Here is a 23491-nt window from a genome sequence, read left to right as displayed (position 1 = left end):
TTAAATTGTTATGCAACCTCATTAGGTGCAGAATATTTCAGAATTGCAGAATTTGTCTTTGGCCATTTAAAGGCCTCAAGTCCAAAATTGTATTATTTTTTGAGATGTGAGTTTATTTCATAACCTCTCTGCCAAGCATCTTTCTCTTAATGCAAAGTTGGAAATCTGTCAGGTAGTTTTATATTCTCTATCCCACAGCTATGCATGCAGTGTAACAGTCTGACTCACTATGGAATTCTGTTAAAAGAAACACGGTTGAACCACAAACACAAAGTATCTGAAAACTAAACAAAGCCAGCACTGTGAAAGCCTGTCTAGTTGTCTTCTCCGGTTGTTACCTCGCATATATCAATTATCAAACTGTAAAACCTGTTCTCTGAGACATCTTTTGACTGATCTCTGGCCTTAGCTCTGTACACAAATCACCACACTCCTGAACACAGTATGTTCCTTTTGACAAGGTCTATTATGTGCACACTTGAACTTGTAAGTTTTGTTTGCTAAGAAGTTAAATTATCAGCTAGTGTTTGAAAAACAGTCCAGATTACAAAAGACAATGCTTGTATAACTTTAAGAGGTATTCATCTTGCTTAAGCCTGACCTGCATTTCTGTGTTAATTCCTGTCCCTGCTGACGTCGACGAGCGCACGAAAGACCCAATTGTGACCTGTATGCCACTGAATTTTTGCACGCTTTGTCTATGTGCATGTTTGCTGTAAGCTTCAGTACAGTATGAAAATCACACCTTTCATTTTAATTATTCTTACAGTAATATATTATTCCCAACTCGAAGAGTTCAAGAAATCCAAGACAGTTGCCAATCTTCCCAGGAGCAGACATCCCAGCAAATTCACCGCAAGGTCAGACTGTGCAATGCTCAGAACACAAGAGCTACATCTCAGGCTCTACAGGCCTCAGTTAGCATGTTAAATGTTTACGTTAATGACAGTAAAGTGAGACAAAGACTTGTTTGGAAACTTTCTTCTCGTGCATTGCATTTAACCAAAGCGCAGTACAGCTGGAACAATGTCCTTTAGAAAGATGACAGAGAAAGACACAATTGTGGCCTGCTATACACAACTTTGTGCATGCTTTTTATATGACAGAGAATAAACTTGACACTCAAATAGGTTTAATGTGCAACTTGTGACTGTAAGTTTCCACTTACAGTTAGGTATATTGTTAGCTATATTGTAGCCACATCTGCCCCACAAAATATACCTAAGTCCTGGGCCTTGCCTACGGAAAACTTACCACGGTCATAACAAATATTAATTGCAAAGTGTAATGTTTCATTGCTTGTAGTTACGAGGTAAGCTGTGCTGGAATGTCATAATACAACAAGTGATTATGCGTGTGGTGGTGAGCATTAGGAGTGGATTTACTATTTAATATGACTGAAGAGAAAGCAAATCCTGCTGGCAAATACATACAGGTGTATTTGGCAGGCTTTAAAAAGACTGCACGCGCAGAGGTTTAGAAAACCTACCTTTCCTTGTAGTATGTAGAGAGCAAAGAGCTGATATCAGTAGATAAATCTGGAACCTCAGTTTGCTTTCTGGGCGAGGAGGGTGTCGCTGAAAATATTGAAGAAAGAAAAAAAATAGAAGGAACAAAGGAAACAATCATTTGAAATTTTTCAGTTGTAAAACTCTTGGCTGATTATCTTAACTCAATTTCTTACTGGAGATGTTTCAAACTGATAAGTAGTCAACTAGAAGGAATTAAAAGACTGAACAGCATTTTCTTTTTCCTTTTAGAGACATTTTCTTTCTGTGTGACTTGTTTTAGTGATAGGGACGTAGTTTCGAAGAGAATATTTTGTTATTTAAACACACCCGTATTTAAGGTGCTTCATTTATAACATGTTGTCATTTGGTCTGACTGACATGTTTGTCAGCAGGTGTCTGAGATAATGCAGCTATTCACGTCAACAGTATCTGGTTTGTTCTTTTGTGTCATTGTTCCGTAGTATTATTTGTCTTTTACATCCTGCTATTTACTCAAACTCGTTTGTCAAGGTGTTTCTCCAGCTTTTTACAGATGAAGACTGTCTGAATTCCTGTTATGGAGAGACAGACAAAAAAAACTGTTCCCTAGTGCGTACTCTACAGCACATCTCCCTTCTGATTGAGGAAAATAGTGTTTCCCTGGTAATTCGACATGATCTGTAAATCACTTAAAAAAATCACTGGGTTTACACAGGTTGCGTAGTCTCATCGGTCCTTATACCCTTTTAAATCGATCACACTTCTTCTATTTTAGGCAGCCATGTGATCCACCTAATTATGTGTCTGTATATAAAAGATAGAAGTAATCTCACAGTCTGTAAAATGAAGTCAAAGTCTCTTAAACGTGCATGCTTTCTAATTACCAGCACAGGGCGACTTCTCTGGTTGCAAAAAAGAGATGAATGAATAGATTTCTATGTGTAAATGATTCTCTTCTTACTTGATTTAAATCCATTAACACCTTTTATAGTCACAGTCTTATTCAATATAGTATGATCATTTTGTAAATCCCAAAAGGTTGATTAGTTCATCTGGAGAAAGTGTTTTCAGTGGGAGAAACGTATTGTCACTCATCCAAGTGACCAACCTTATAAAGAGTACATTGCACAATGACTGAAACTAGCACCACCGAATGAACAATGTGCTGGGAGGTCAGTTCCTTGATGCAAATTCCTATGACCATTGATTAACAACTACTGATCGAAGTCCATTGATCAAAGACCATTGATCAATGGCCATGAGTACCATTCACAGAGACATTGCTACTAGGAGTGGGTTTCAATAATCTATTTATTGATTAAAATTGATTTTAGCTTTAATAAAGCGATATTGATTCATTAAAATCCTGCATCAATTTTTAAATATACATGTATTTTGCCATAAACAGAAGAATCTCAGGTTAAAGCTCAGAAAACTATTTCAAACACCATCAAATAGCTAAAACAGCAAAACAGAACAGGTAAATGGATTCTGCAAAAAGAGGTAGACACAAAGCGCGGACCCGCCGACGCATCAGAATCAGTGAGATGTCAGCTTTCTCACCCTATGTGCCTTCAAGTGAAATGGACGCGGACACACGCCGTCGGGTCTGAAAGCCGACAGCTCACAGCATTTAGTTGTTTAAGAAGAGGGGAAGTTTTAGGAGTGACAGCGGTGTTTTGAGAAGTGAGAGATTTGCAACGTTTAGTGCAAATCTTGTGTAGTTAGTGTGTAGTATAGTCAATAGTTTTGTTGTGTGTGTCAGGGTTTTCGGGAAGAGCCGTGCTGCTCTCTGGCAAGAAGCACCATGCCCTCCCTTTGTTTTAAATGCACTTTACAACAACACGCAGCAACACTACATATGAGTGGGCGGGGCCTCCCTGCTACTGCAGATAAGGAGGTGGTCTGCTTTCCTCCACCCCAGAGAGAAGGGTTGCATCTCCTGGATCCGGGTACGGTTTGCCCCTCTGGGGGCAGGGGTACCCGGAGGACCCCAAAGCGCTTTACACTATATTCAGTCATTCACCCATTCACACACTGATGATGGCAAGCTACATTGTAGCCACAGCTGCCCTGGGGCGCACTTAAAGGTGAAATGTAGCGGGAAAATCAAAAGTAATCAAAAATGGACAATTATACCCTGGACCCCAGAGGGTTAAACTTTTTTTTTAAGTAACGCAATAGTTACTTTTCTAGTAATTAATTACTTTTAGAATCTAGTAACTCAGTTACTAACTCAGTTACTTTTTTTGAAGAAGTAACTAGTAACTATAATAAATTACTTTTTCAAAGTAACTTGCCCAACACTGCTTATTACCCACCAGTCTACTGTTGTGTACAGCGCTGTTGGCCGCTGGTTTTTTAAATGACTTCAGACAAGAAAGCCTAAGAAATGTAAACTTTTTAAAATTACCACAAATCTATGGAGCCCCACAAGGGACTCCATAGATTGCGTGGTACCAATAGGGTACCACGCATGCGCAAATCTTACGTCACTTTCTCTCTTTGCCACCATTACATCAGTTAGAGAAAGGAACTTTTAATGCTTCACCATACCAAGACATTTGGAAAACTTCATGCTCCAAACTTTATGGGAGCAGTTTGGGGATGGCTCCTTCTTGTTCCAACATGACTGCGCACCAGTGCACAAAGAAAGGTTATAGCTGGAAAAGGGTGGACTGATATTATAATAAACCCTATGGATTAAGAATCATATTCATATGCGTGTAATGACAGACAAGTGAATACTTTTGACAATAACTGAGTTACTAGATTCTAAAAGTAATTAATTACTAGAAAAGTAACTATTGCGTTACTTAAAAAAAAAGTTTAACCCTCTGGGGTCCAGGGTATAATTGTCCATTTTTGATTACTTTTGATTTTCCCGCTACATTTCACCTTTAAGTGCGCCCCAGGGCAGCTGTGGCTACAATGTAGCTTGCCATCATCAGTGTGTGAATGGGTGAATGACTGAATATAGTGTAAAGCGCTTTGGGGTCCTCCGGGTACCCCTGCCCCCAGAGGGGCAAACCGTACCCGGATCCAGGAGATGCAACCCTTCTCTCTGGGGTGGAGGAAAGCAGACCACCTCCTTATCTGCAGTAGCAGGGAGGCCCCGCCCACTCATATGTAGTGTTGCTGCGTGTTGTTGTAAAGTGCATTTAAAACAAAGGGAGGGCATGGTGCTTCTTGCCAGAGAGCAGCACGGCTCTTCCCGAAAACCCTGACACACACAACAAAACTATTGACTATACTACACACTAACTACACAAGATTTGCACTAAACGTTGCAAATCTCTCACTTCTCAAAACACCGCTGTCACTCCTAAAACTTCCCCTCTTCTTAAACAACTAAATGCTGTGAGCTGTCGGCTTTCAGACCCGACGGCGTGTGTCCGCGTCCATTTCACTTGAAGGCACATAGGGTGAGAAAGCTGACATCTCACTGATTCTGATGCGTCGGCGGGTCTGCGCTTTGTGTCTACCTCTTTTTGCAGAATCCATTTACCTGTTCTGTTTTGCTGTTTTAGCTGTTTGATGGTGTTTGAAATAGTTTTCTGAGCTTTAACCTGAGATTCTTCTGTTTATGGCAAAATACATGTATATTTAAAAATCGATGCAGGATTTTAATGAATCAATATCGCTTTATTAAAGCTAAAATCAATTTTAATCAATAAATAGATTATTGAAACCCACTCCTAGTAGCAATGTCTCTGTGAATGGTACTCATGGCCATTGATCAATGGTCTTTGATCAATGGACTTCGATCAGTAGTTGTTAATCAATGGTCATAGGAATTTGCATCAAGGAACTGACCTCCCAGCACATTGTTCATTCGGTGGTGGTAGTTTCAGTCATTGTGCAATGTACTCTTTATAAGGTTGGTCACTTGGATGAGTGACAATACGTTTCTCCCACTGAAAACACTTTCTCCAGATGAACTAATCAACCTTTTGGGATTTACAAAATGATCATACTATATTGAATAAGACTGTGACTATAAAAGGTGTTAATGGATTTAAATCAAGTAAGAAGAGAATCATTTACACATAGAAATCTATTCATTCATCTCTTTTTAGTGTAGGTGTTATATGCCAGTGGCATTTGGCTTGGGCTGAGCTACTAAGCTTATTTGTTTTGCATCACTCTTATGCAACATCATTGTTTTTTAACCTCAAACAACCCTCTGAATATGCTCTTCACAAATAGTAGCGAACCAAAGTCAGAAATAGATCAGATTGGAGTGGATCCTCAACTCTAGCCAGTCGCAACAAAAATATCAACGCTAGCGATATTAGAGACAAATATTTCACCTGTAAGTTGGCAACAAACCAAACACTGGTAAGGAACAGTGCATACTTAATTCATACATCAGGGTGTAGAAATATAAGTCTAAATGCTTATGGAGTTCAGCATCTGAGGATGTGCAACCAGGTAATACCAGATCAGGCTACTGCTAAATTCCTCTTATGCCATGTGGTCAAACAGATTCAGTAAATGTAGCTTCAATCTGTTTTTGATATTAAGTCAAAGTGAAAAAGTCTGTTTTAAAGTCCATCCATCCATCCATCCATCCATCTTCATCCGCTTTATCCGAGGCTGGGTTGCGGGGGCAGCAGCCTAAGCAAAGAGGCCCAGACCTCCCTCTCCCCAGCCACCTCCTCCAGCTTATCCGGGGGAACACCCAGGCGTTCCCAGGCCAGTCAAGAGATATAATCTCTCCAACGTGTCCTGGGTCTGCCCCGGGGCCTCCTCCCGGTGGGACATGCCTGGAACACCTCACCCAGGAGGCGCCCAGGGGGCATTCTTGTCAGATTCCCGAACCACCTCAGCTGGCTCCTTTCGATGTGGAGCAGCAGCGGCTCTACTCTGAGCCCCTCCCGGATGGCCGAACTTCTCACCCTATCTCTAAGGGAGAGGCCAGCCACCCTTTGGAGGAAGCTCATTTCTGCCGCTTGTATCTGCGATCTCATTCTTTCGGTCACTACCCACAGCTCGTGGCCATAGGTGAGGGTAGGGACGTAGATCGACCGGTAAGTTGAGAGCTTCGCTTTTACACTCAGCTCCCTCTTCACCACAACGGACCGGTGCAGCGTCCGCATTACTGCAGCTGCAGCCCCAATCCGTCTGTCGATCTCCGGCTCCCTTCTCCCATCACTCGCGAACAAGACCCCGAGATACTTGAACTCCTCCACTTGGGGCAGGAACTCATCCCCGACCCGGAGTGGGCACTCCACCCTTTTCCGGCTGAGAACCATGGCCTCAGATTTGGAGGTGCTGATCCTCATTCCCGCTGCTTCACACTCGGCTGCGAACCGTTCCAGTCCGAGCTGGAGGCCCTCACCCGATGAAGCCAACAGAACCACATCATCCGCAAAAATCAGAGATGAGATTCTGAGGCCACCAAAGCGAAAGCCCTCCGCCACTTGGCTGCGCCTAGAAATCCTGTCCATAAAAATTATGAACAGAACTGGAGACAAAGGGCAGCCCTGGCGGAGACCATCACCCACCGGGAACGAGTCCGACCTATTGCTGTATTGCTGGCAATGCGAACCAAGCTCTTGCAATGGTTGTATAGCGATCGAATGGCCCGTAGCAATGGGCCAGACACCCCATACTCCCGCAACACCTCCCACAGGACAACCCGAGGGACACGGTCGAATGCCTTCTCCAAGTCCACAAAACACATGTAGACTGGTTAGGCAAACTCCCATGCACCCTCAAGTATCCTCGAGAGGATAAAGAGCTGGTCCAGTGTTCCGCGACCAGGACGAAAACCGCATTGTTCCTCCTGTATCCGAGGTTCGTCTAGCGGACGAACTCTCCTTTCCAGAACCCTGGCATAGACTTTCCCAGGGAGGCTGAAGAGTGTGATCCCCCTGTAGTTGGAACACACCCTCCGGTCCCCCTTCTTAAAGATGGGGACCACCACCCCGGTCTGCCAGTCCACAGGTACTGCCCTTGATCTCCACGCAACATTGCAGAGGCATGTCAGGATGAGCCTTCAGGAACTCAGGCGGACCTCATCAACACCAGGGGCTCTGCCACCAAGGAGTTGTTTAACTGCCTCAGTGACCTCACCCCCAGAAATTGGCAGGTCATTCCCCTCATCCCCAGACTCTGCTTCCTCCTCAGAAGACGTGTCAGTGGGATTAAGGAGGTCCTCGAAGTATTCCTTCCACCGCCTGACAATTTTCTCAGTCGACGTCAGCAGCGCTCCGCCAGCACTATACACAGTGCAGGTAGAGCACCGCTTTCCCCTCCTGAGACGCCTGACGGTTTGCCAGAATCTCTTCGAGGCAGTCCGAAAGTCTTTTTCCATGGCCTCTCCGAACTCCTCCCACACCCGAGTTTTTGCTTCAGCCACTGCCCGAGCCGCATTCCGCTTGGCCTGTCGATACCTGTCGGCTGCCTCCGGAGTCCCACAGGCTAACCAAGCCCGATAGGGCTCCTTCTTCATCCTGGTGGCTCCCTTCACCTCTGGTGTCCACCATTTGGTTCGGGGATTACCACCACGGCAGGCACCAACCACCTTGCGGCCGCAGCTCAATGCAGCAACTTCGGCAATGGAGATGCTGAACATGGTCCATTCGGACTCAATGTCCCCAGTCTCCCTCGGAATGCTGTTGAAGCTCTGCCGAAGTTGTCGCGGACTGGGGCGTCTGCTAGACGTTCCCAGCACACCCTCACTACGTGTTTAGGTGCACCAGGTCTGTCCAGCGTCCTCCCCCGCCACCTGATCCAACTCACCACCAGGTGGTGATCAGTTGACAGCTCAACCCCTCTCTTTACCCGAGTGTCCAGAACATATGGTCGCAGGTCTGGTGATACGATTACAAAATCGTTCATCGACCTACGGCCTAGAGCGTCCTGGTGCCACGTGCACTTATGGACACGCTCATGTTCGAACAGGGTGTTCGTTATGGCCAAACTGTGATTAGCACAGAAGTCCAATAACAAAGCACCGCTCAGGTTCAGATCAGGGAGGCCGTTCCTCCCAATCACGCCCCTCCAGGTCTCGCTGTCGTTACCCACGTGAGCATTGAAGTCTCCCAGCAGGACAACAGAGTCTCCAGGTGGAGCACCTTCCAGCACCCCCCCCCCCCCCCCCCCCAGGGACTCTAAGAAGGCTGGGTACTCCGAACTGCCACTCAGCGCATAAGCGCAGATGACTGTCGGGACCCGTTCCCCGACCCTAAGGCGCAGGGAACAAACCCTCTCATCCACCGAGAAAAACCCCAACGTACCGGCAGCAAGCCGAGGGGATATTAGAATACCCACCCCAGCCCGCCGCCTCTCACCAGGGGCAACTCCAGACTGAAACAGAGTCCAGCCCCTCTCCAGGAGACTGATTCCAGAGCCCAAGCCATGCGTAGAGGTGAGCCCGACTATATCTAGCCGGTACCTCTCAACCTCACGCACTAACTCAGGCTCCTTCCCCACCAGAGAGGTGACATTCGATGTCCCTATTGCCAGTCTTGGCAGCCGGGGGTCAGTCCGCCAGGGCCTCCGCTCCTGGCCGCCACCCGGCACACAATGCACCCGACCCCTATGGCGCCTCCTGCGGGTGGTGGGCCTGCGGGAGGATGTGCCCATGTCTCCTCTTCGGGTTGTTTTAAAGTCAATTTAAAATAAACATCCAATGATAAAAAATTAAAGCTGTCAGATGTAGAAATTAAAATCAGTTACTTTTTTTGTTGTTGTTGTTTAACCAGGAAGTGAAACACTTGAGAATGAGACTGTCCTTGGCCAAGTCAGGCAAACCAAATGACTGGTAAGATAGTTTAAGATTTTAGTTGAACACCATCTCTGGGGCTGTGGCATAAGCTGGCATCACTCAGTCATTGCGCATGTTACTCTACCTATTTCATGGTATAGAGATCCCTGCTTCGTCATTACTGATTTCCTGGAGCTCGGCATTTGTATCTTCATGAGGTTGTCACAGCACTGTTTCCAATGGCCTGCAAAAATAATAATACAAATATTATACAATTATGTAGCAGATGAATAGAAAAGAATTCAATCCAAAATTGACATCAGCAAATATCTTGTCAAATTATTTTGAAATTAGCTGGCAAGCATGTTTGTTATTGCCCTGAATGGGTGTTTAAAAGCATATCAGTAGTATAATTGTTTGCATTGGCTAAAAAGCAATATTTCAGTATTGACCAATATTAAACCAGATTTACATTGTACAGTAATTTCAGTATTCTTGAGCATTGAAAGACATTCTCATCTGATGACACGGTCTTGATTTACCTGCTGGACAAGAGGCAGCGCAGACTGAAGCCACTAAAAAAACAAAAACTCTTAAAACTGCAAGGCATCATCAATCAAGCTTATCTAGACAAAGAGGCCTTTTTTTCATGACGGTGTTGCACTCAGATTTGGCTTGTGTGCACACTGTCTGTGTGCAATTCGAATTAAATAAGCTTATGCTTATTTTCCCTATTTAACATTATTTATTATGTTCATGATTGTTTAACATAATAATATGTAATTTAATCACAATTACATATTAGATGTACAAGGTGCTCTGTCATTGCATCTTTTTTTTTGCACGTTGCAGCCCACATGATGGTTCTCTGAATACTTTCTTTCAAAACTCGATAAAATTTATAAATAAATCCACACTGACAGATCACTGACAAACAAGAACTCCCTTGTTCACATCAACAAGTGACGTAATGTCACATTCTCCTACTCACAATATCATTGCAGCAACATGTTCTGCAGTTGCCTTATTAAAAGAAGATTACAATGAAGATTAACAGTAATAGCCCTGAGGTATGCAGAATGTATTTTTATTTAGAAACACACCTTTTTTAATGATCATGATTTCTACATGCATGACCTTTCCAAAGAAAGACAGATAGGACTCTCCCTGTGTATGTGGGATTAGTCAAATAAATGTGCTGATGACCCTCCCTGCTTGGTTAATCTGTGAACAAGGCCACATGGACACCTCTAGAAAGAACCCGGGTGACTCCAGGCCTCGTCATTTAATCCAATTAAGCCCTAGACACATCTCATGGAAAATCACCTGATCGCATGTGGAGTTCAATGTTGCATCTCTGTTTTGGCTTCTAATTATATGCAGAAGAATTTAGTTGTCTTTTAAGTTTAAATATAGGTTATTGAGTGTACACTGATGGCAGTCTAAAATGAAATAATACAACAAAGTATGTGAACTGTTTGATGCTTCCTCTGTCTACTGATGTGTGAAGAGTCACATACCAAACGGTGTCTATAAACTCAGATAGCGCACTCACTTTGCACGTGAACAAAACCCTTTCAGTTTGACACCAGGAAGAGAGACAAGATAAATCAGAGGGTTATGTCAAGAAGGGCATTTGGTGTAAAATCTATCCCGATTCACCGTGGGCACCCGTTTGGGAAATACCAGCGTAAAGCGTTAAACATCTCACGATGTACAATATTACAAATACACGTCAGCTGGTCTCTTGACTTTCTATAATGTCACTTGCAGCATTGTGGATACAGGTGGAACGATATGTTGATGCAGTAGATAACCCTTACACTCGTCCCCATGTATAGATAAATATGTTATTGCATTTTTTCCCTTTTTTTCCAGATAAGAAACAAACTGAAACACCTTATCAGATTTCAGTTCAACATAAGAGAGATTTTTTCTCCATAACACAAAGTACAAAAAATGTCACGCAAATATATCTGATTCTATGAACAGCATTAATAAATGCAGGTAGGTAGCAGGTATCAGCATGTTATATAGAATAATGCTATGTACAGTCGGGTCCATAAATATTGGGACATCGACACAATTCTAACATATTTGGCTCTATACACCACCACAATGGATTTCAAATGAAACGAACAAGATGTGCTTTAACTGCAGACTGTCAGCTTTTATTTGAGGGTATTTACATCCAAATAAGGTGTAGGAATTACAACAGTTTGCATATGTGCCTCTCACTTGTTAAGGGACCAAAAGTAATGGGACAAAATATGAACCATAAATCAAACTTTCACTTTTTAATACTTGGTTGCAAATCCTTTGCAGTCAATTAAAGCCTGAAGTCTGGAACACATAGGCATCACCAGACACTGCGTTTCATCCCTGGTGATCTCTGCCAGGTCTCTACTGCAACCGTCTTCTGTTCCTGCTTGTTCTTGAGGCATTTTCCCTTCAGTTTTGTCTTCAGCAAGTGAAATGGATGCTCAATCGGATTCAGGTCAGGCAATTGACTTGGCCATTACAAAACAGTCCACTTCTTTTTCTTCAAAAACGTTGGTTGCTTTTGCAGTATGCTTTAAGTCATTGTCCATCTGCACTGTGAAGCGCCGTACAATGAGTTCTGAAGCATTTGGCTGAATATGAGCAGATTTTATTGCCTGAAACACTTCAGAATTCATCGTGCTGCTTTTGTCAACAGTCACATCATCTATAAATACAAAAGAACCAGTTCTACTGGCAGCCATACACGCCCATGCCATGACACTTACACCACCATGCTTCACTGATGAGGTGGTATGCTTAGGATCGTGAGCAGTTCCTTTCGTTCTCCATACTCTTGTCTTCCCATCACTCTGGTACAAGTTGATCTTGGTCTCATCTGTCCATAGGATGTTGTTCCAGAACTGCGAAGACTTTTTTAGATGTCGTTTGGCAAACTCTAATCTAGCCTTCCTGTTTTTGGGGCTCACCAAAGGTTTACATCGTGTGGTGAACCCTCCGTATTCACAATGGTGGAGTCTTCTCTTGATTGTTGACGTTGACGTTGACACACATGCACCTACCTCCTGGAGAATGCTCTTGATCTGGCCAACTGTTGTGAAGGGTGTTTTCTTCACCAGGGAAAGGATTCTTCGGTCATCCACTGCAGTTGTTTCCTGGTCTTTTGGTGTTGCTGAGCTCACCAGTGCGTTCCTTCTTTTTGAGAATGTTCCAAACAGTTGTTTTGGCCATTCCTAATGTTTATGCTATCTTTCTGATGGGTTTGTTTTGTTTTTTCAGCATAATCATGGCTTGCTTCACTAATAGTGACAGCTCTTTGGATCTCATCTTGACAGTTGACAGCAACAGATTCCAAAAGCAAATAGCTCACTTGAAATGAACTCTGGACCTTTTATCTGCTCATTGTAATTGGGATAATGAGGGAATAACACACACCTGGCCAAGGAACAGCTGAGAAGCCAATTGTCCCATTACTGTTGGTCCCTTAACAAGTGGGAGGCACATATGCAAACTGTTGTAATTCCTACACCTTATTTGGATGCAAATACCCTCAAATAAAAGCTGACAATCCGCAGTTAAAGCACATCTTGTTCGTTTCATTTGAAATCCATTGTGGTGGTGTATAGAGCCCAAAATGTTAGAATTGTGTCGATGTCCCAATATTTATTGACCTGACTGTAAACCTGATATGTAGCCTCCACCCATTCATAAGAATGGAGACTGAGTTTGATTCAATTTCACTTTGTTTGTCTAGCTCTATTGTATTATGTCATGGTCCTGGGCCATGTGGGCCCAGTATTCTTAGTTTTCATGTATTTTTGTATTTTGTTCTTTATTTAGGCCATGCTTCCTGGGTTGATCTGTTACGTTGTTCCTTATGTGTTTTCCCTTCGTGACTCTTACCCCCTGTGTGCCCCTCTGTGTATTTATGAGCCCTCGTCTCTCTTTGTGCTTTATTCTATGTTTTCCCCAGCCCGTTATGTCTGCGTTCTCCCCGTGCTCTCTCTCCTCCTGTTTGAACCTCTGTGTACTTCCTGCTTTACTTTGCCCATCTCCCATCAGTGTTACGTTCACTCCTGCCGTGTCTTGTTATGATTATCAGTGTCACCTGTGTTCCCCGTGTGCATCCACTTCCCCTGATCATCCCTCATGTGTATTTAGTCTCTGTGTTTCGTACAGTCTGTGTCGCGTCGTCTGTGTTCCCCCCCTCCGTGTTTCCATGCCCGGTCTATTATATTCCAAGTCATAGCCTTACCTTAGTTTATTCCCAGTTTAGGTTTCTGTTTAGTTATTGCTCTTGTGCTGCCCTTATTCTGGTTTGCTTCTGTTGTATTCATCAGCCACAATAAAAGGCTCGCTTTTGTTTAAGTCCAACTTCCTTATCACTCGTGTCTGCACCTGAGTCCTCCACGCACTTTCCACTCGGTCTGTCACAGCGGACCGTGACAGTACGACGCGACCATGTCGGACTCAGCGGACATTTCAGAGGAGGTGGGAGAGGAGCTGAACAGGCTCTGCCGCGTAATGGATCGCATCATCGGATGCACGGATCCGAGAGTGGTTTCCACGGGATTGGCGGCCGTGGACGCCATTATGTTGCGGGAGCCGCGGTTGCGACAGCTCCCCCGCCTCGTCGAGGCATTTGACTCCCTGGGCCCCCTGAAGGAGGAGCTTCGTGCCCGTGCGCTGGCCCAGAGGGTCCTGGATGCCGCCTCAGCACCCACACCTCCACCCCGTAAACGGGTGTCGGCGCCGCTGCCTCATGAGCCAGAGGCTGCGACAGGGGGAACGCTGAGGCCCACTTCCACTCAGCCATCGCCTCACCGTGGATCGGCTTCCTCGTTTCCGCCACCGTCATGCTGCACTAACCGGCACACGGAGGCGGTGGAGGCCATAGACTTCGGGGACGATGAGCGTCAGCAGGTGTTACGGGCTTATCGGGAGGACGAGCTCCGGTGGAAACCCTGGCTCATCCCAGAGGAGGAACTCTCACCTGCTGCACCGCCTACCAGCCGCTCGCCGTCTCCAACCCGCTCAGACTTCGCTTCCCCTGCCTCGCCGTTAGCGAGGATATGGGCAGAGGAGGATGTTGCCGCTACGCCACCCTCTGCAGTGGTGGCATCAGCGCCCATCGCGCCAGCTACCAGAAGGGGGCGGCGCCGGCGCCGCCGTTGCACCGCACTAACTCCGGTGAGTGACTGCGTTTTTGCGCCTCACGTCCCTTCTATGAAGCAGAGTGAGATGAGTGTTGATTTGCCGGGACCGGAGACTATAACGGAATTGGGCTCCAGAGCTGAAAAAACTGTGTGTAACTGTTTTGAAGGAGCACACAACGAAACCACAGACCATGTTCTTGTCTCTGTAGAATCCAGGGCTTTTTCTAGTGTTGCTCCCATAGCCGCACCACATGGAGCAAAGGTTCATGAGACAGCGAAAGGGATTCACACGTCGACTGTACAGTCTGCTTCTGAGCCTGCTAGGAATGGCGTGAGCTTTCTCTCCGCCTCAGACTGTTATCTACTGCAGCAAACTCGTACAGCCGAGACGGAGTGTTACCCCCGCGTGCAGATCGTAGTGGAGTCTAGTTCCGTATTCCCTGATGGTGGGATTGCAGACAGTGCTCAAGACCAAATGCACAGGAACGTGAGCTCTGATGCTACTGCTTCTCAGTCGCAGACTGTTAGGCCAGCCATAAGCATGCCTGCCTCTTTATGTGACTCTGAATCCAGCTACGGACTTATGTGCAATCCTACCATGAACTATTGTGTTGACAATACCGACAGGGAGTTGGCATCTACTACTCGAGTTACCGAAAGTGTTCATGACCTGAGAAATTATGTTTTCAAAGCTTGTCATGCTAACAGTGTTCTATGTGCTGCCTCACCAGTCGCTTCTGAGCTTAAGACTCTCCCCAGGGCCTCCTCAGATGCCACGTCAGCTGGAGGGTCCGAGGGGCCCGTTCAGCCTCCCGTCTCCGCTGGAGGGTCCGAGGGGCCCGTTCAGCCTCCCGCCACGTCAGCTGGGGGGCCCGAGGAGCCCGTCCAGTCCCACGCCACGTCAGCTGGAGGGTCCGAGGGGCCCGTTCAGCCGCCTGTCTCCGCTGGAGGGTCCGAGAGGCCCGTTCAGCCTCCTGTCTCCGCTGGAGGGTCCGAGGGGCCCGTTCAGCCTCCTGTCTCCGCTGGAGGGTCCGAGGGGCCCGTTCAGCCTCCTGTCTCCGCTGGAGGGTCCGAGGGGCCCGTTCAGCAACCTTCCTCGTCAGCTGGGGGTTCGGGAGAACCGCACCAGCCTCATGCCACGTCAGCTGGAGGGTCCGAGGGGCCCGTTCAGCCTTCTGTCTCCGCTGGAGGGTCCGAGGAGCCCATCCAGCCACCTTCTGCTACGCCTGGTCCAGCCTGTGCTTCGTCCGCTGCAGCTCCGGCCTGTGCTTCGTCCGCTGCAGCCTCAGAGTCTTCGTCCGCTGCAGCCTCAGAGTCTTCGTCCGCTGCAGCCTCAGCCTGTGCTTCGTCTGGTCCCGCCTTGACTGGTCCTGTGCCCACCGGGCCTCGGCCAGTACGCCTGACACTGGAGAGCCGCTGCTGCCTTGCGCACTGCCGGCCCCCTGAACTGCTTCGCCGCCGCCGCTGCCTTGCGCGCGGCCGGCCCCCTGAACTGCTTCGCCGCCGCCGCTGCCTTGCGCGCGGCCGGCCCCCTGAACTGCTTCGCCGCCGCCGCCGCTGCCTTCCGCGCGGTCGGCCTCCGGATCTGTTCTGTCACCGTGGCCGCCTTTCCCGTGGCCGGCCTCCGGAACAGTTGGACTGGACTTTTGTGTTGTCGCCTCTCGGGTTGGCCTTCGGGCCTCTTTGTACATTCGCCTTCCTGTTCTGGACTCTTTTGTGTATTTGTGGACTCAGTTTTGTTCTCGTGCTCCTTGTTTTTGGTTCGTTTTGTTCCCTCCGTCCTGGTCCCCCGCCTCCCGCCCTGGGTGGGGTGTTTTCTGTTTCGCTTGTGTTTTGTTTCTCGGGTTTGGGCTGTCGGGAGCCAGCCCTTTAGGGGGGGGTGGTGTCATGGTCCTGGGCCATGTGGGCCCAGTATTCTTAGTTTTCATGTATTTTTGTATTTTGTTCTTTATTTAGGCCATGCTTCCTGGGTTGATCTGTTACGTTGTTCCTTATGTGTTTTCCCTTCGTGACTCTTACCCCCTGTGTGCCCCTCTGTGTATTTATGAGCCCTCGTCTCTCTTTGTGCTTTATTCTATGTTTTCCCCAGCCCGTTATGTCTGCGTTCTCCCCGTGCTCTCTCTCCTCCTGTTTGAACCTCTGTGTACTTCCTGCTTTACTTTGCCCATCTCCCATCAGTGTTACGTTCACTCCTGCCGTGTCTTGTTATGATTATCAGTGTCACCTGTGTTCCCCGTGTGCATCCACTTCCCCTGATCATCCCTCATGTGTATTTAGTCTCTGTGTTTCGTACAGTCTGTGTCGCGTCGTCTGTGTTCCCCCCCTCCGTGTTTCCATGCCCGGTCTATTATATTCCAAGTCATAGCCTTACCTTAGTTTATTCCCAGTTTAGGTTTCTGTTTAGTTATTGCTCTTGTGCTGCCCTTATTCTGGTTTGCTTCTGTTGTATTCATCAGCCACAATAAAAGGCTCGCTTTTGTTTAAGTCCAACTTCCTTATCACTCGTGTCTGCACCTGAGTCCTCCACGCACTTTCCACTCGGTCCGTCACAGCGGACCGTGACATATTAAAACACAGGTGTGACTGCAACTATGTTAATCTGTATTTTCTTTGTCAGTCATGCAAAGAAATATGAGGAGGTGGCATACTGTATGTGTTGCATATTTACTGTATGAATCTGCACCCACTGATACAGCAAACCTTGTAATGTGTTAGTTAACCACCAGCTTAAATGCAGAGGCCTGGCTTTGCCTTGAAGCAGCCATTTAGTCTTTCTCCCAGCTTTCCTGCCTTCTCACCATTGTCCTATCAAAATAAAAGCTAAAAAGCATCGCCCAAAAATAAGAATGAAGTTAGAATGAAGCTAATTATGAGTTACTTGATTTCCACGCTGCTACTTTCTGATTTGATTTTCTTTTTGTGCTCCTGGAACCTTATCAAAAACAAGATTGTGCATCTTAGAATAATACTTTTACGTTTTGGCAAAGCCCTGCTATAACTTAGCACTAGGCATGAAAACCTACAACATTCTCAGTAATCAGGCCTCAACACGATACTGCAAGCAACTATCAACTATCTTATGTATGCAGACTGAAAAAAAAAAAGTGGGGAAAACAACTACCGTGGCTCCGCCCAAAGACGATAAAAGTTAATGAAATCATATCGTCACTTTTTCCGTACATCCAATTGAAACCAGAAGTTCTTACAGCCGAGATACACGTGAATACTAATAAACAGATTGTGATATGAGGTTATTTCACCTACCGGTTGCACCTTCTTTGTTTAATGAAGATATAAATGCTGTCTTTTTTGTTTTTAAACTCCTTATGTTTCAAAAAAGCATCATAAAAAATCCAAAGTTGCAACAGAACAACAAATCGTGTGATCAGTTTCAGATGTCTATGGGCTTGTGAACTGTGCTGCACATGTGCTTTTTGGTGCATGCACACCTCCAAAACATTTCATTACAATCATCCTGCAAGTTTGATATCGTATTTTGGGGGATTATGCAAGCTTGGCAGAAGTGTGAACTTTCTTTGTTCAAAGAGTGTTCACACTTGTTGGTTTAGTTTGGTGCACACCCTGTTGTATAAACGTACTCATAATTTCGTTGAAGTAAAAACAGGACAGACCAAACATCCCTGTAACGTCTCCCTTGCAAATCCAGCGTCATTCTGTGTAAAGATTGTGTAAGAAGTTCTGCTAGTAGGTCATGCCAGGGATTTGACTGTCCGTGCTTGTAAAGCCCAAAGAACTTAAAAAAACAAAAAAACAAGCAAAAGAAACAAAGAGTTCATTCAGGCCTCACTCATGCTATAGATGTGCTGACAGAGGGCCTTCCTCCAGTGCTGTGTGTCTTCAAGTGTGTATGTGGTAAGCACATAAGTTATGTCCTCCCCTTGACGTTGTGTATTGATGTATATTTTCTGGCAATTGGCAGGATCTCTGTCAGACATACAGACAACGGTATCCTGGGAGGAAAAACAAAGAATAAGCTGAGACACTGCAGGTAGCCTCAACGCTACAGCTGATCTACTGAAATACCTTTTGTATTACCTAAATGGCTTCATCACAGGCAATAAACTGCTCATCACTGCATTCCATACTGCATTAAAAAGGCTGAATGGTCATTGTTAGCTAATAGAGAGAAATTCCATGGTATGTTTCCATGATGCTCACCTGCAAAAGCTGCCAAGCTTCGTGTTGTGGGTATGCTGCTCTGAGCATACCCACAACACAAAGTCACCATTTAATTGTATCACATGTTAAAATTGAGCTTCTCAAAAACAAGGCTCCCTGAAAATCTCACACGTAAAGAGAAAATCTATACTCAAGTGTTTGCAGTTCAGATTTTCTTCAGTTGAACCTAGTCTGTCTTGTGGTGAGTCTATCCTTGCAACAGTGGTGATTCTGATACACCAACATCTTTTTAAAAAGAGCTCGTAATCTCAGTGTTGTTCCCTGCCGAAACAGAAAATTATTTTTGGTTTTAAAAGGGTAGAAATAAGAGGGGATTCAAGGAGATGCTATCTTTTTTTTTTATCTCTAGCTTTGAACATACATGACTGATTTTAATTAGAGCTATCTATATAATTTTAAAAAAGCTGTTTTGAACTGTGCAAAATATTTCAGTCTCCTCACCCTTACAACACGTTTCCTCTCCACTAAATAATTCGTCAGTGCACTCTAGTGGCCTTGGTGTGTAATTATAATCAACACTGGCAAAATGCTAAATGAATCACTGCCTTTATTCATCAGACTTTGCTTGTTTAGAACCAACCTTTGTGATTGGAATCTCAAGCAAGGGATTGTCCTCAGACTCCAGGCCTTCTTGACTTTGATAACAGAGAAGGGCTTGCCTCTTGAGGACACCATAGACAGTTTCAGAATAATTACAGTCCTCTTCTGAGCTGAGCTGAGCAAGAGCAGTGAGAAAAGTCATAATGTGAATAATAATGATAAATGAATAACAATATTGAACAATTAAAAAAAAAAATTCTGTCACCTTGATTTTGATTTGGCCACTTATCACTGGCTGAATCATGCACAGAGGCTGAGCAACTAAGCAACAACACATACTTCCGTACAAAGGCAACCAGAATGGATTATCCTCTGGCAAAACATTTAAAAGGATTAGGAATTTTAAAAAGATTCATTATTTATGTATATTTAGATTTTAAGGAGGAGAGAGGAGAGGAAATGACAGGACAGGAGACTCACCTGTCGCTGAAAGTGATAAATCGTGCGTTTTGAAACCTTCCCGGACATGCTCAATTCTCAGGGTTGTGTGAGCCAAAAGGTTGTACTTAGGTCCCCTTGAGAAAGAAAGAACTTTGCACAATCATTCTTTTTTTTGTTGTTGCTTTTTTTTTCCAAGCGACACCATAAAATGTTTCCTTATAGTGTCATACTCACAGTGCCAACAGGTCAGGTGATAATGTTGGTGGCACGCTTCCGGATCTTACATCTCCACTGGAAATGGATCCGCAAACAGCTGCAGACTCGAATGCAGCACGGATCTTTTTCCCAGAGGAGCATCCCAAAGAGCCCCCCAGACGGCTCACTCTCCAGGATCCTATGGCCCCAGGGGAGAATTCATCGACCACGCAACTGCTGTACAGCTCAACGCGAAGCTGAAACCCTGGACTTACCTCGTTGCTGCTCACACAGAGAAAATGCATTTACTTTTTTTTTTTCAACAAAAGCTTGCGAATGTGTTTTTAAGGAGGATGAGAAAGCAGAAACTTAGCTTTCAAACTGAAATAAAAAACACTTGACTCACAATATTATAGTGTCTTCAAAACAGATGTCAGTTAGTGTCCTGTCTACCATCACCAGGTCAGTGTCATGGATCTCTGTGCCACACTGGATCAGGCAGAATACGGCACAGCGATGTAGTTCTGAAAGTAAGAACTTTAGGTAAACACTTGTTATATATTGGGAATGAAGAATATTTTGTGTGTTTAGCCAGTACATAGGGATTTAGTGCACATAGTGTAAACCAAAAAATGCACCAGATGCTATCACATGCTCTTTTTCATTTTGACTTACCTCCTTTGTTTTTGAAGTACTCTGAGTCTTTCCACATGAGGGGGATTCGCAGGTCTAGAGAGTGCACATCATGGTGTTAGAAATGTAAAAGGCTAGTTGAAGTACTTTTAGAAATCTTTTAAAACACACCTGAAAGTGCTACTTTTCCTGTACATGGCACCAGATCGTCAGATGGCCTGCAGTAAATCACGTAGTATGTCAATCAACCACACAGAATAAGGTTAGGTTTGGGGTTGGGGTCCATTTAAACAGTCAGCTTAGCTGAACTCTAATTGCTAGCTAGAGGCATGGATTTTTGCAGAAACATGATTTGTTTCTATTCTATGATACAAGTGTATATTTACATCATCCTCAGTATATAGTTCAATTATCTGACCTGCATCCCACACTTTGTAGGATTTGTACTTTCCTCATCCTCTGTAGTTGGCTGAGCAAGGCCAGAATGCGGGTATTGCAGGTTAGGAGGCTCTTGGAGGCCTCCAGGGCCTGCTCTCTTTGGGAACATGCTGCCAGTAGCTTGCAAGCTCCTTCACGCATGCGTACCTCCCTCTCAATGTGCTGAAGCACTGCAGTATCCTGCCACAGATTTGTGTAAAAGAAAAGACAATGATATCAGAATTCAAAGGGCTACATCTTACATCATTTTAGAACTATGATCTTATGTACATTGTCGAAGATTTTGTGCTATTGACTTTAATTACCAGCTGTTACATAAGAGCTCAGAAGATGTTGGTGCATCACTTTAATCCTTGGATATATAAGCAGTGCCAAGGTTCTTGTTAAAGGTTTGTGTTAACAAGGATGTTTTTGAGAAGTATAAATATAGTAGTGTGTTTCAAGCACAAAGTGCATGTGCAGCAGATTGAATTCCTTCAAGGAATTCTTTATGCACCATCCACTTAGAAGCACATTTCCTAATGAGCTTTTCTCTGTTTGAGAGTACTGGTTTATTACTCCACAATGTGGGCATTACAACATAAAGATCTAAAAAGTGCACGTGAGTAGACACACATCAGGAAGCATGACTATCAATAGTAAATTTCCAATCATTATGTACTTACTGCTGTTAACTATCAGACCTGTTTGACAAAGAACTCTTATTCACACTCCTCTGAAGTGATTAACAAGTCATCATTTGAGGTGAAGTACAGCTTTAATGATCAGAGGACTGTTGCATAATTCAGTCATGTTTTCTGAGTCTAAGCCTTGTTGGTATGTGTAATTCACTATGAACAGAGCTCAAATAATTAAACAAACTCTAGTTTTAGAGTTGTTTTTCTCCCAGATCTAGAAATATGTTTTAGTAATTTAATTTTTCTTTCACATATAGTACAGTGGCAAATGTGTGCATGGAAAATGGGAAATAGGTTAAGCAATTAATTGAAACTTGCAAACATTAATTGAAATATATTATAAAGGCAAAATCATAGTTTGTGTTATTTTATTGAGCTTGAAAGCCAGTATTCGGTATGACCACTTTTATCCTTGATCACAGCCTCGGTTCTCTTAGACAAGCGTTCTTGTAACGTCTTTGTCTTCAGGAATAGCTCTCCGGGCTTCTTGAAGAACAATCAAAGCTTTTCTTTGGATGTGGGCTGCGTTTTGTTCTGTATCAAGATGATCCCACACTGCTTCAAGGATCTTGAAGTCTGGGTTCAGAGGAGGCCAATCCATGACTGACAGCATATCATTATTTGTTTTTGTAAACTAAACTAAACTAACTAAAAATGTCAATGTCACAGGCCAGTTTTTGCATTGTTTGGCATAGCTACGGCTTTTCTTCCTGTATTCTCTTCCTTAAGAATTGGTGATTCTTACTCTTTATTTCTGATTAAGTTTCAGTGAGCAGTAGATGGATCATCTGAAGGGCCACCTGCATGTCTCAGGTCCTGTGTCAAGTCTTTGCTTTATTTTATTCCCCCTTTCTTAATGAATGCTGTTTTCTGCTGTAGATAGTTTTTAGGCCTGCAACATCTTCTTTTATGCTCAGCTGGTCCAGTTTCCTCAATTTCTTTGAGGTCACACTTCACACCATGCTAGCTAAATAGTTTTGGCATTCTGATGAGTTTTTGCAACAAGGTGCTAAAAATACCATTTAAAATTGTTTTGGTTTTTTTGATAGGCTGTCTGTTATGCATGGACATCATTCCTTGTTCAGATATTTATAGATCTATGAAGTTAACAATTAAGGTTACATTTTACACCTAGATTTTTAGATATCATCAAAAGTAATGTATCAAATCACTATTTACATTAATCTAAAAGTCAGTCAATATAAAAATAATATGGTTTTACTAACCTGCGTATTATTATTCATCTTCCTTGTGTGCAGGACGTAAGAGGACTGTTCCACCACCGCTGAGTCAGGAAGTACACTGAGCGAACTGATAATCTCATAGCTGAGTGAAACGGCGTTAAGAGTGGACCTGCAGACGGAGCAGTCAGTTGCTCAACAGAGAGATCAAAACAGTCTTAAGCCTCCCTACAAGAGGTTGCAGCATGAGGGATTAAAGTCTCAAACGTTTTAGTCTTTTAGCCATCAGCTCCAGCATAAGTACCACAAACACCTAAATATAGAGCAATTCAAACACGGGCAAACCATAAAATATAAGAGAACTATTTTTGTTCAGAACAATGATACCGTTGGGGAACAACAATAAACAAGGGAACATTGTAAATATGCATCCAGTATCCAAAACTACATGACATATTTGCCAACCTGTTATAGATTATCATGAAATTAATGGCGACACTCAAAATAAACCAGGGCTTGTCAATTAAACACATTTTCGGCTACCTTTGTGGCAAACTAGGGAGAATTACTGCATAGCAATGAGGTGATCCTGAAGTAGTGTGCAGGGCTTCACTCTTGTTAAAATTTACAAAGAACTGGTAAGTAATGGTGAAGTGGTACTTGAGTAATGAGAACTAATCAGCAGCACATGTTGGGGTAACATATAATACATGATTAGCAGTTTTAATGCCACAAATTATGATTACTTGGGTTTAGCAACTTGTCATTATCTAGTTAGTACAAGGTGCCTGGATCAGCAGTTGTAAGGGAAGTGATGCTCAAC

The 23491-nt window shown here is 44.3% G+C and overlaps 1 protein-coding gene across 1 annotated transcript; it reads right to left on the bottom strand.

Annotated features, from left to right (window-relative positions):
- Positions 1 to 1485: 1485 nt before the first annotated feature.
- Positions 1486 to 22731, bottom strand: LOC146629271 (rhotekin-like). Its single transcript, XM_085358465.1, has 12 exons — positions 22714 to 22731; positions 20791 to 20990; positions 20544 to 20590; positions 20415 to 20468; positions 20146 to 20263; positions 19779 to 20021; positions 19584 to 19678; positions 19369 to 19475; positions 19144 to 19278; positions 18172 to 18334; positions 9353 to 9451; positions 1486 to 1577 (listed from the first exon to the last, which is right to left on the bottom strand). The coding sequence occupies exons 1-12, from the start codon at positions 22729 to 22731 to the stop codon at positions 1486 to 1488; spliced, it is 1371 nt and encodes a 456-aa protein (XP_085214591.1).
- Between the last annotated feature and the right edge of the window lie 760 nt (positions 22732 to 23491).

This window comes from Diplotaxodon limnothrissa, linkage group LG7 (genome assembly GCF_057381915.1).
Source record: "Diplotaxodon limnothrissa isolate DT_005_m linkage group LG7, D_limnothrissa_male_GT1.1, whole genome shotgun sequence".
NCBI lineage: Eukaryota > Metazoa > Chordata > Actinopteri > Cichliformes > Cichlidae > Diplotaxodon > Diplotaxodon limnothrissa.
Note: the sequence above shows the minus strand (reverse complement) of the source record. Positions and strands in the feature narration are given on the sequence as shown.

Coding starts and splice junctions, on each gene's coding strand:
- LOC146629271 (XM_085358465.1), bottom strand. Junction 20,022..20,145: donor TTTGAAGACACTATAATATT/GTGAGTCAAGTG, acceptor CTGTGTGAGCAG/CAACGAGGTAAGTCCAGGGT. Junction 19,679..19,778: donor TCACCTGACCTGTTGGCACT/GTGAGTATGACA, acceptor TTCTTTCTCAAG/GGGACCTAAGTACAACCTTT.